Source organism: Prunus dulcis, chromosome 1 (assembly GCF_902201215.1).
Source record: "Prunus dulcis chromosome 1, ALMONDv2, whole genome shotgun sequence".
Lineage (NCBI taxonomy): Eukaryota > Viridiplantae > Streptophyta > Magnoliopsida > Rosales > Rosaceae > Prunus > Prunus dulcis.
In genome coordinates this window covers 12,866,289-12,878,194 of record NC_047650.1, presented here as the reverse complement: position 1 = coordinate 12,878,194, position 11,906 = coordinate 12,866,289, and the positions used below count along the sequence as shown (strand labels likewise).

The 11,906-nt window shown below is 34.1% G+C and overlaps 2 protein-coding genes across 3 annotated transcripts; both read left to right on the top strand.

Moving 5' to 3' along the window:
- Nucleotides 1-431: 431 nt before the first annotated feature.
- LOC117615601 (protein WHAT'S THIS FACTOR 1 homolog, chloroplastic) lies at nt 432-3,742 on the top strand. 2 transcript variants are annotated; one of them, XR_004584035.1, is made up of 2 exons: nt 432-640; nt 872-1,173. XR_004584035.1 is itself a non-coding variant. In XM_034344708.1 (2 exons), exon 2 carries the CDS (start codon nt 1,737-1,739, stop codon nt 2,961-2,963), a length of 1,227 nt encoding a protein of 408 aa, XP_034200599.1. In that variant the 5' UTR covers nt 432-640; nt 1,697-1,736; the 3' UTR covers nt 2,964-3,742. The 2 variants fall into 2 exon arrangements, 1 of the variants encoding a protein (XP_034200599.1); XM_034344708.1 differs by lacking the exon at nt 872-1,173 and adding an exon at nt 1,697-3,742.
- A 684-nt stretch (nt 3,743-4,426) lies between these two features.
- LOC117615602 (cytochrome b-c1 complex subunit 6-like) lies at nt 4,427-6,752 on the top strand. Its single transcript, XM_034344709.1, has 5 exons — nt 4,427-4,552; nt 4,642-4,672; nt 4,882-4,966; nt 6,306-6,395; nt 6,479-6,752. Coding segments are annotated over exons 2-5 (210 nt in total). The 5' UTR covers nt 4,427-4,552; nt 4,642-4,670; the 3' UTR covers nt 6,512-6,752.
- Nucleotides 6,753-11,906: the final 5,154 nt, after the last annotated feature.

Here is an 11,906-nt window from a genome sequence, read left to right as displayed (position 1 = left end):
ATATAATTACTAAAGCTGCCTTGGAATGCTTTTAGTTGTGAAAAAAAAAAAAAAAAAAAGGAGAAAAAAAGAAGCGGTATTGGAATGCAGCAAACTTGTCGATTAAAATTATAAAAAAAAAAAAAAAAACGGGCTAGTATAAATAAAGCTTCCGTTATTTCTAAAGCCTATTATACACTAACATAAAAATATTTATACTCTGACAAATTTTTTATATATTTTTTATACAATACATGTTAATAAATTCATTTTATTATTTTTAAATAATTTGTGGTATGCCACGACTTCGGTTCTCTTTACGACAAGAGTGTAAAGTTTGTGTATGAAGGTAAAAAATTCCGAGTGGTAACGTAAAAATTGTCTGCCAAAACCATTATTTTCTTAAAAATATTTTTGGACAAAGGCCCAAGGTCCTGGAAAATTATACGAGAGCCCAGAACCGCCTTTCCTCTCCAAGAAATCCAAGCCTACCCAACCCAACCCTAGAAACTTTAAAAGAGAAAACATTTGTTATTGTTGCTCTCTCTCTCTCTCTGAAGCTCGCTCAGTCTTCTTCCCTGTAATTCCAATCCATTCAAACAGTCATTTTCTTCTGCAACCCCTAGGTTCTATTGCTTGTGCTTTCTCCTCACCGCCTCAAGTGAGCTCTCTTTCTCCAATATATAATATACATATATGTGTATGATATATGTGTGTGTTTTTTCTTATAAATATGATCAGATTCTTTCCCACTTTTCTGAAATGATTCTTGCGGTTACTGCTTTCTGATTTTATAAATTTAGATCTAATTCTTTAGCTTCTGAAACATACATAAACAAATACATTTCTGTATCTTTTTTTCTTGATTGTGTTTATTGATTTTGAAATTTAGGATTTTGGAGGGGCTTCGTTTCAATTGTTCCAAAAGATTGTATAATTAGTCGAAACCTTGATGGGTCGGAAGAAGCCCAGACAACATCAAGATTCGGCTCTACCTCTACCTTTACTTTCTTGGTTTACTCCAAGATTTCCCACTTAACCATTGTTGTAGGTTTTGGATATTATAGGCTAAGAACAGGGAAAAATTATGGAACATATATTTACTGGAATTTTTTATTATTATTTATTTTGGAGGAAGTGTTACATAGACTATGAAGTCTCAATCAAAATCTATTGCACTTGAATATGTTGAAATTTGGACTTGCTATGGAAAACAAATCTTACACTGTAGGTACTTATTCTGTTGTATGTGGCTCTATGAATATAATGCCATTTCCAATACTACATCGATTAAATGCAGCAGTTTAAAACCAGCAGAATGACTCCTAACATGGCAAACGGTTGGGTCACAATCGAATTTCTCCTACATGAACTAGTGGGCTAGATTTCTCTTACAAAAGAGTAGATGATTAGGCAGCTACTTCTGCTGAGCATCAGTTATAGTTCAACCTTAAAAGTTGTGGATACATATGGCTTTCATATTGTCTTTATTTCTTCTTTTTTGCACCGCCGTTCCCTCCTGCCATAATTGTTGAGTAATAAAATTAAAATTTGAATATTTTCTTCCATTCGGTTTTCATTTTTTAAAAATGAAAAAAGAAATGGAATAATATGATTGTTAGAGGTCTTTGTTTTGGTATTTATATGTATACTTGAGATTGTTCACATCACTTTGTGTGCTTGGGACATGTATTAATTTTTCTACATTTTTCTTTAGTTTGTTTCTTAGATGTTGAAGTTACATATAGAAGAGAAAAATGGTTGTTATAATGCACTTTCGGAACCCAAGACTTGTTCAATACTTCGTTCGGAACTTTTCTCTGTGGTCAATGAAGAAGGATCCATATCTTGAATCAGCGCTGTCTAAGAATCGCCGATGGATAGTGAATAATCAAATAAAAAACATCATCCTGAGGTGCCCTGATCAAGTAGCAACAGTGAGATTCATTCAGAAGAAGTTCAAGACCCTTGATCTCCAAGGAAAGGCTCTCAATTGGCTCAAAAAGTACCCATGCTGCTTTCAAGTCTATTTGCAGGGTGATGGGTACTACTGCCAGCTAACAAAACGAATGATGGGTTTGGTGGAAGAGGAAGAATCTGTTAAAGACATGCAGGAATATGTGTTTGTTGAGAGATTAACAAAGTTACTTATGATGAGCTCCAATAAAAGACTAAATGTTGTCAAGCTTAATGAACTAAAGCGGAACTTAGGTTTTCCAGATGACTATTTGATTAGACTTGTGCCAAAATATTCTGATATGTTTCAGATTGTTAATTATAGTGGGCGACGGAGTTCGATGGAGATTGAGCTTGTGTCTTGGAATCCAGATTTAGCGGTTTCTGCTATTGAAGCTTCAGCTCACAAGCAAGGAACTGAGCCATGTTTCACATGCTCATTGCCTTCAACTTGGGTCAAGTCATGGGAAAGGTTTCATGAATTTAATGCGACTCCTTATATTTCACCCTACTTGGACTCCAAAGGCTTAGTGGAGGGATCAAAGGAGATGGAGAAGAGGACGGTGGGTTTGGTGCATGAGTTGTTGTCATTGACTCTATGGAAGAAAGCATCAATTGCAAAGCTGGGACATTTTAAGAGAGAATTTTTTTTGCCAGAGAAATTGAACGTTTTGCTACTCAAGCACCCTGGCATATTCTATGTCTCTAATAAGTATCAGATCTATACTGTCCTTCTTAGAGAAGGTTATAATGGGCAAGGACTGGTAGATAAGGATCCACTTGTTGTTGTGAAGGAGAAATTTGGAGAACTTATGCAGGAGGGGCTTCATGAATATAACCGCAGGCGCCATTCGGTAAATCTAGAAAAGAAGAAAAAGAAAGGCATGGTTTTGGGTAGACCAAATGAAGGCAAGGACAGGAGCTCTGAGATGTCTAACCCTGATGATCAGGGAGATAGAGGAGGATTGTTTGACCCAGAAGAAAGAAAGCGATTCTATAAGGTTCTCTTTGATGATGGTGCCCGATAAGGGGAGGTTGATGCGGTGGTGGTTGAAGCCTTCTGCCAGAACAATATCTTTAAGCAAGGAAGGACCACTTGGGCCTGACTCCGCACTGCCTCCAGTGAGCAATCTTAGCTCCACAAAGCCATCACTGCCCTTGGCTGTTTCACACTCCTGTCTTTACTATGGAAATTGGAAATCAGATGCCATAGGGTCAAGCCATCGTGGTGCAATGTGTCCTCTGAAATGGGTCAAGTGGGTAACCAGGGGCTGTCCTGGAAGCTCTGTCTTATTGCCTGGAGCAGATCTGCTCTCCGACTTTTAGATGGATCGGTGACTTGCAATTTGGACATGGTCTCGTAGATGATGTAATAAGCCTGGGGAGAGGGAAGTGAATTCCGAGAAATCATGAAAGTCGAGAAGAAGGGTTTGTGATCTGCAGAGGATGGTTCAAGCTGGGGAAAGGGATGTGAAACCCGAGAAATCATGAAAGTTGAGAAGAGTTGAAATGAGGAGTAAGCTCAAGATGGCTGAGAGGAAAATTTATTTCATCATGTGTTCGGTCCACGAGCAGCAACCCGGGGAAGCTTGGTCTTCCTTAGTAAGGGCAGAGAAGAGTTCAGCTTTGAATTATGAAGCTGCTTCAAGGCCTGGGAAAGTAGACAACAAAGCAGAAATGAGGGGCAATGTTTTGATTAAGGGAATCAAATGCAACAGAGTTGTAATTTTTTGGTGGTTGTAATGAAATTCTTTTTCCTTTTGAGTATTGTGTTATTTACTTGTATGAAATTCTTCACATTTGACGAGTTATTGAAATTAACAGGCCACCAAGAATATAGTGGGGAAAGTGGATCCTCCTAGGTTTTGTTTTTCTTCCTCATGGGAAAGTTTGAAAAATGAGCCAACATTAGATACATATTTTTCATGACAATTTTGTCTTCATTAACAATTTAAAATTACAATATATCATTAAATGTATTTTTTTAATTTGATTTAATATGACTATAATTGAAAAATTGTTAGAATTTTATTTTTCATTCATACTCAAAACAAACATGAAAAAGGAAATAAACTATATCTTTCGATTATTTTCCTAACATTATCAAACGTGGAAAATGAATCTTTCATTTCTCATTCTTTAGGAAATGACATGAGAAATAATTTTCCCTCAAATGCGTTCCGTAAATCAAACGATGCCTTATTATTTCATTAACTTTAATAAATAAAACAATTTGTAGAAGCTAAAACTATTAAGGACAGTCTCACAGTTCCACAATAAACATCATCATTTTGTGACGTCTAGAAGTTTAAAAAATAAATAAATAAATAAAATAAAATAAATATAATGATAAAATAACAAATGTTGTGTTTGAGCATGATTGGTAAATCGTCGTGTATGTCTGGACCCAAGCCCAAAAGAAAATGATTTTGTCTATACTTGATCTGTCTTGAGAGACCCATTCAACAGCTCCACAATCTCAGATCCGGTCCACCATCATAATCGTAGTTGTTCCAAGCTTCCAAGTTCCCCATTTCCACCCTCTCTCTCTCTCTCTCTCTCTCTCTCTCTCTCTCTTCTGCAACTCAGGAGCTGATCTTTCTCTTCGAATCAGAAGGTACCCTTCTTCTTCTTTTTCGCCCCCAAAAATCGAACTAAACTTTCAATGTTTTTTTATCGATTTTATTTATTTATATTTCGATGCAGGAAATTGGAGAGCTTTTTGATTCATTTCTATGTGAGTATCTCTGGGTTATTAATCTTTGTGGGTTTTCCATTTTTCTTTTTCACATGAATGTTAGGCATAAAGAAATTGAAATGTCGACACGAACATTGTGTATCAAGGGATCAAAACACCAAATTTTCTATTGATTTTCTCTTTCTCTTTGGATTGAAACCTAAAGCTTTTCTTTTTCTCTCACCGATCTTTTCATTTTATCTACTAAGGGCGGATGAAGAACTCGTTGATCAGAAGAAGTATCTTGAGGAGTCTTGCCAGCCTAAATGTGTGAAGCCTCTGATTGAATATCAAGTAATGAAATTTATTTCCTAGGTTAATTTTAGATGCTGTTAATATGAACTTACAATTGGATCAGATATTTTTTAAAATCAAATTACTAGAGAGATAGTCGTATCAACTTATTGGTCTTTGTTGTACCTGTGTGTTTTATCCATATCCATGCTCCCTGCTATAGAGGTAAAGGGAATTACAACCTAGAAAAGCTCCCAAAATTACTTCTCCTATGAAATCTTGGAAGTTGGAACTATATATTTTTGCATGGTCCAACAAGTTAGAATGCGTTCTGTATGTTTTTCCATAAGAGGAAGTAATTTGGAAATCATATATATCATCAAATGTGAAATTTAGTAATATCAAGTTATTTAGTTAGGTATGCCGTGCAGAACGTTATAGAGAGTAATTGTACAAAGGTTATAGCCAAAATAAGAGTATCAGAATATCAGGATTCAGGATGTCATACTAAAGTGATTAAGCAAGCTCTTTTGACATATTTTAATGGGATTGTTGGGTTGGCTTACAAGGTTCATAACTACTACTCTTAGTATTGGACGCTTGCCTAGACAACATCAAGATTCGGCTCTACCTCTACCTTTACTTTCTTGGTTTACTCCAAGATTTCCCACTTGACCATTGTTGTAGGTTTTTGTTGTAGGTTTTGGATATTATAGGCTAAGAACAGGGAAAAATTATAGAACATATACTTACTGGAATTTTTTATTTTTGTTTATTTTGGAGGAAGTGTTGCATAGACTATGAAGTCTCAATCAAAATCTTTTGCACTTGAATCTGTTGAAATTTGGACTTGCTATGGAAAACAAATCTTACACTGTAGGTACTTATTCTGTTGTATGTAGCTCTATGAATATAATGCCTTTTCCAATACTACAGTTATCTATTAAATGCAGCAGTTTAAAACCAGCAGAATGACTCCTAACATCGCAAACTGTTGGGTCTCAATCAAATTTCCCCTACTTGAACAATTGGGCTAGATTTAATAAACTGATTGAATCTTACAAAAGAGTAGATGATTAGGCAGCTACTTCTGCTGAGCATCAGTTATAGTTCAACCTTAAAAAGTTGTGGATACATATGGCTTTCATATTGTCTTTATTTCTACTTTCTTGCACCCCGGTCCCTCCTGCCATAATTGTTGAGTAATAAAATTAAAATTTGAATCTTTTTTTCTTTTCATTTTTAATTTTTTAAAATAGAATAAAGAAATGGAATAATATGATTGTTAGAGGTCTTTGTTTTGGTATTTATATGTATGCTTGAGATTGTTCACATTTGGTTTGAATGAATGTAATTTCGTATTTGTACTGGGATTGTTCAACTTTTTTATTTATTGTAGGCATGTGTTAAGAGGGTTGAAGCTGATAACAATGGCGAGAAGCATTGTACAGGCCAATACTTTGATTACATATCTTGTGTTGACAAATGTGTAAGTTTTCATTTTAATTCTTTATATATGTTGTATTAATTTTGTTCAGACTCATGTGTTGATCATTGCCTTATGGCGTGTAGGTTGCGCCGAAGTTATTCGGAGCACTCAAGTAGCTGAGTGGCAGTTTTAGGGTCTCGCATCCATTAATCGTTACTGTTTTACGGTGCATATTATTTTTGAACTTGTGCTCTGATGTTCGTCGTTTTTGTTTTCAGCAACATGGTTAAGATGTTGAGAGGTATTGAATTAGAATAAAAAGAAAAGAGTTTTTTTAACTCGAAGGTCCTCAAAATTATACCTAAGTTGTATTTTGATTTTTCAACTAAATTATTCGTTCAAATGGTTCACCAACTCTTTATTACTCGGTGCATTGGTCCTATTGTTATACTACTTCAATATTGCCCTTAATTTAAGGGTTAAAATTATCAATTTTCACTAGAATATTAATAAATTAATAAAATCTATAAAATATTATAAAAAATTAAAAATTAAAAACTAAAACGCCCAATAATAATAAAAACAAACAAAAAACAAATTTAAAAAATAAACCCACCATAACCCTCCCCATACATCCATCCTTGCAAGCCACCTCCCAATCTTTCTTCCGTTTTTCAACAATCAAACATAGCTAAATTCCCAAATTAAACAACAAAATTAAAAAATTAAAAAAATATTCGTTGCAACTAATTAGGTACTAGGAGGACAGAGTAATGAAGGTGATGGCTGTAGGAGTCTTTTTATTCTAGCAGCTTAACGAATGAGTTTGGGCTGCCGCAGAGACTTTAATGCAAATTGGGTCTAAGTTTAGAGATTAAGAAAACGATTAACTCCATTAAATTATTGTTATACTACTATTAACTTTACCATCAATTTACATCATGTGTATTACGGGTGGCCTATGCAGCCTGTTAGACTATTAGTATTGAGTCCAAGTTCCAATAGCATGGCGATTAGCATTCCACTTTGGACATGAGGATTTTGCTAGTTGCAGTTGAAGGAGTCGCTACATGCGCGTGTATGACTGTTAGTCGTTAATGAGTGCGTGGAAAGTTATTACTAGCCAATTGTTGATATATACCGGTGCCTGATAATTGTCGATTGATTTGGTATTTGACGGAGCTAACAGTTTTGTTGCAAAATTTTTGACACCCGAAAATGTTTGGTTTGCTGTTACAGCCGAAAATATTATCCAGCTTTCCCCTGCAAATATAATTACTAAAGCTGCCTTGGAATGCTTTTAGTTGTGAAAAAAAAAAGGAGAAAAAAAAGAAGAAGAGGTATTGGAATGCAGCAAACTTGTCGATTAAAATAAAATAAAAAATAAAACGGGCTAGTATAAATAAAGCTTCCGTTATTTCTATTGCTCTTGGTATGTTTTCTTTCTTTGAATTTTCTTTCTTCTTATATGAGCTAGAGTCATCACATGGTATAGAGTTTCTTTGTACTCACCATCAGACTTCATCATGCTCGTTTAAGAAAAAAAAAAATTCTTATTCTTATTACACATGAATATAATGCCATGTTTTTTTTATTTGTTTATTTAATTTTAAGTATGATCTTAATTATTATGATGAGTTTGTATTATACAAAAGATCAAGGCCCGAAGTTCCTCGATCCTCATCATATAACTAGATTAGGACCTAGAGTTCTTTTGATTGAATAAGAACTTGAAGTTCTTTGATTCCAAATAATTGAAGGCGTGAAGTTCCGCGAATTTAAAGAGCACATAAGGACATGAAACTCCTCGATTTTGTATTAATCAAAATCAGAATTCCATGAGGCCTACATATGTCAAAAACCAGAACCAGAAGTTTCGAGTGCATATACATGGATTTGAGTATGAAGTTCAAAGCACAACTATTAATTCAATTTATTTATATCTACGTATTCGAACTTGAAGTTTCAAATATATATTGATATGAACCTGAAGTTCATAGTTTTTGTGGATCTTAATACTATATATGAACTTGAAGTTCATTACTTATTTGTGCCTATATGAACCTGAATTGGTTGGAAACCCAATTCTTAAACCTGTAGTTTTATCTACATATTGAATACACATTAATATTGGATTATCTTGGAATTTAATAGTCTTTAATTTATTTAATTTATTCCTCATTTATACCACTTTACTCTTTTTATTTTATTTATGTTGGTTTATTAGTTAATTTCGTTTTACGATGATAATGTTTTGTATTACAGCCCCAATATTGACAGTCAGAGGTGTCTATTGGAGAAACTTCCTACTTTCTTTTGTGGGTAGGAAATTTATGATGTCATGAACCAAAAGTTCATGAGGCCCCAATATTACACAACTATTAAAGTAGTTGAAGATTATAATATCATGAACCAGAAGTTCATTGACCGGATAACTTTTATGTTGTGGTATGATTATCTTGGCAATCCATATTCCACAATGACACATAAGAGTTTTATAAATTTGTAAGGACATTGTTTAAAGACTCAAAATATTGTCTTGTCCAACAAATATCATTACAAAGAATGCTCACAAATAAAAGCTGTCAGAAGATCATCCCAGTTAAAAATTGACTTTGAGCCATAATTCAAGGGGATATTTGTGAGCCTATACAACATTTAATTATGAATCAATTCACCAGTTTTACTAAATGTGCCTACTAAAATGGTCACATATTTGATAATGATTGTGAGTTTATTTTCCTAAATTTTGAGACAATTTTCCCGCCGTTAGGGGGAGAAATGGCAGTTCCTGAAGAACGTCGTGAAATAGTGTTGAATCAATCCGCTTTTGTCTCATCAAGATAATGCATATAAAAGTTGTACATATGCTAACATGGATTGATATTCTCATATCACAATCCATTAACATGGTGACTATATATATAATGCATGCCTGAAGCATGACAGAAATATAGGTTCTAAAGACTTAACTCCTCATAACTGGAGATTATTTGAAAAATTCAAGCCCTATAAAAAATAACGCTCTATAGGAGGTTATGATCCACATATTCTAAATAATTCATTGTAAAAGAGATGTTTGTCTAACAAATGACAACATAAGCCCCTGAATAGGCATTGGTACCCCAAAGCAATGAGATGCTTATAAATTATGCATGCGCATGCACATGAGAATTGTGGGATCACAAATTGATGATACATTTGGTTTATTAGTAGCTACTACAATCATCAAGGGCTATGATTATATTAAATCACGTTTCATGAATGTCGACAAGTTAAGTGATTGGCCAAAAATGGAAAAGGCAATTCCATTTATCACTAAATAAGAAGGGTTGGATATTGAACCTATAACTCAAACACCAAATTACAAATATTTAGTATGAAGGTTACGAATTGGTGTTTGTGAAGTGAAATAAGATCACTAATATGACATAAGGTTTCCTGGGAGAGACATGTGGTTTTAGTCTCCCATCTCATCGTAAATGCATCCACATTTCTATAAGTGCAGTTGTTACTTTAACGCGAAACTTATAGCATGTGTTAAATGCATATTTATTAAGAGTATATGGTACATGGAAATCCTCAAAGCTCATGAAATATTTGAGATATATCGGATGAAGCAACCTCTTGAAGGATATAAAGTACCACAATATTCTTAATTAAGAGTTAACACTAAGAGTTTGAGTATTTTGAATTCAAATTTGATATTGTTGTAACATATTCTAACTATTAGAAAATTTGTTGATGCTCCTAAAGAGTTTAATCATTTGAAAAGTGAAAAGCATGTTGAATACTATGATAAACGATCATGCACGAAGGCAATGGTGCTTGCATTGCTCAAATGAAAGAAGGGTTCATCAAGGGTAATATAGTTTCAGAAAAAGCCAAGAGATTAGAGTCAAACAATTTTGTTCACAAGATAATCTGGCGAACCTTTTTACCAAAGCTTTTCCTGAAGCCTAAGTTCCAGAAGTTAATGAAAATCAGGGGCAGATATCAATCAAGGGGAGCATCCCAATTCTACTACATATAGGACATATGCGCGTTGTACTCTTTTTCCCTTCGACTAGGTTTTTGTTCCACTAGGTTTTTCCTAGCAAGGTTTTAACGAAGAAACATAAGCATGTCCAACTCCATATCAATGATCCAGAAGAAAGTTGCACTCTTTTTCCCTTCTCTTCGGTTTTGTCCCACTGTGTTTTCCAAGTAAAGTTTTTAATAAGGCAACAATGTCATTGTATGGTGGACATCCAAGGGGGAGTGTTATAAATCTATGGAATGTGGATGACCACCATAACACCCATTACCTCCACCCCTTATTGCTTTGTAACCTATGCCCTTATTATTGTAATTAATAGCTATAAATTGTGGGTTAAATACCTCTATTGTAAGCCTATAAATAGACTCTTATCAAAGATGAATAAGATAAGTGTTACTAAAAATTGTGGTTTTTCCCTTTTTATAAAATTCTTATTCAAAACTTTTAGATATAAATAATATACAAAATAAATATTAAACAGTAAAGTAAAATAAAGAGCCAAGTAAAACAAATAAATAAAACAAGTTGAGATTAAGAAAGCAAGCCTAGTATAGTGAAAGCACGTCAAAGACGCTGTCCTAAAACCTTTGTAGCCTCTCTACGTGCAGGTAATGACGGTCTACAAGACTCCAAGATACGACCCCAATACGCAGGCTTAAGATCCGCTATGAGCACGTTCACAGTCGGATAGAAAACTCCAAGCCACAGAACCGTTGCCCAAAAATAATATAGAAAGTATGGAATATGTGAAAGTATGAAAATAGAGAAATCTGATTGTAGTCTATTTGAAATGTGAAGGAGGAGTGGCCTTTTATAGGCATCCAAAACTCGTAACCTCCAAACACATTTAAACATAAAAGTTGGTGGCAATGAATAGAAAATAAAAACTGAAAATTAAACAATTTGTAACTCCTATAATAAATAAAAGAAACTAGCCAAAAATTAAAACAGAAAATAAAACGTTTTAAAATTTAAAATCCTTTCAAATAATAACAATAAGTTGATACAAGTTCATAGAACAATTTCTATGTATTTCTCTTCCTCTTATTGTTGTCTACAATTCCCCTTAATTGTATAGCAACATGTTAATTATGATGAGCCTAGCTAGTCCTAAATAATCTTTATGTACTGTGCACAGCAAGCTAGCTCAACGGTTTGTATTTGAAGTTGTAGCCAATCAACAACACCACCTTGTAAGCTCTAGTTACATATCCTAGACTTTTTCAAATTATGTCTAGCTCTCCTGTTACAGCTAGCTTCCATAAACCAGGTACGTGAGAGAGTTTTTCTCTTCTGCTGGCACCTAAATTTTCCGGTCTTCTTCTGCTGCCACTTACTTGCCTCAGAAATTAATTTCTCCAAAAATGTCCAATCCGAAATGGCCCTTTAAGAAAAAGTATAATTAAGTTGTAAATTGATGTTACATATATTGTTAATCATGTGTTTCCAGGATAAGTGACATGATCATTTGATTACTTAAGGAAATATTTATGCTCACTACTTTAACCAAATGTGTACTCTCACCACCCATC

Excerpts from the sequence above, each read along its gene's own strand:
- LOC117615601 (XM_034344708.1), top strand. The coding sequence starts at position 1,737 with ATGGTTGTTATAATGCACTTTCGGAACCCAAGACTTGTTCAATACTTC.
- LOC117615602 (XM_034344709.1), top strand. Across the intron at positions 4,967-6,305 it reads AGCCTCTGATTGAATATCAA|GCATGTGTTAAGAGGGTTGA; the intron begins GTAATGAAATTT and ends TATTTATTGTAG. Across the intron at positions 6,396-6,478 it reads TATCTTGTGTTGACAAATGT|GTTGCGCCGAAGTTATTCGG; the intron begins GTAAGTTTTCAT and ends TATGGCGTGTAG.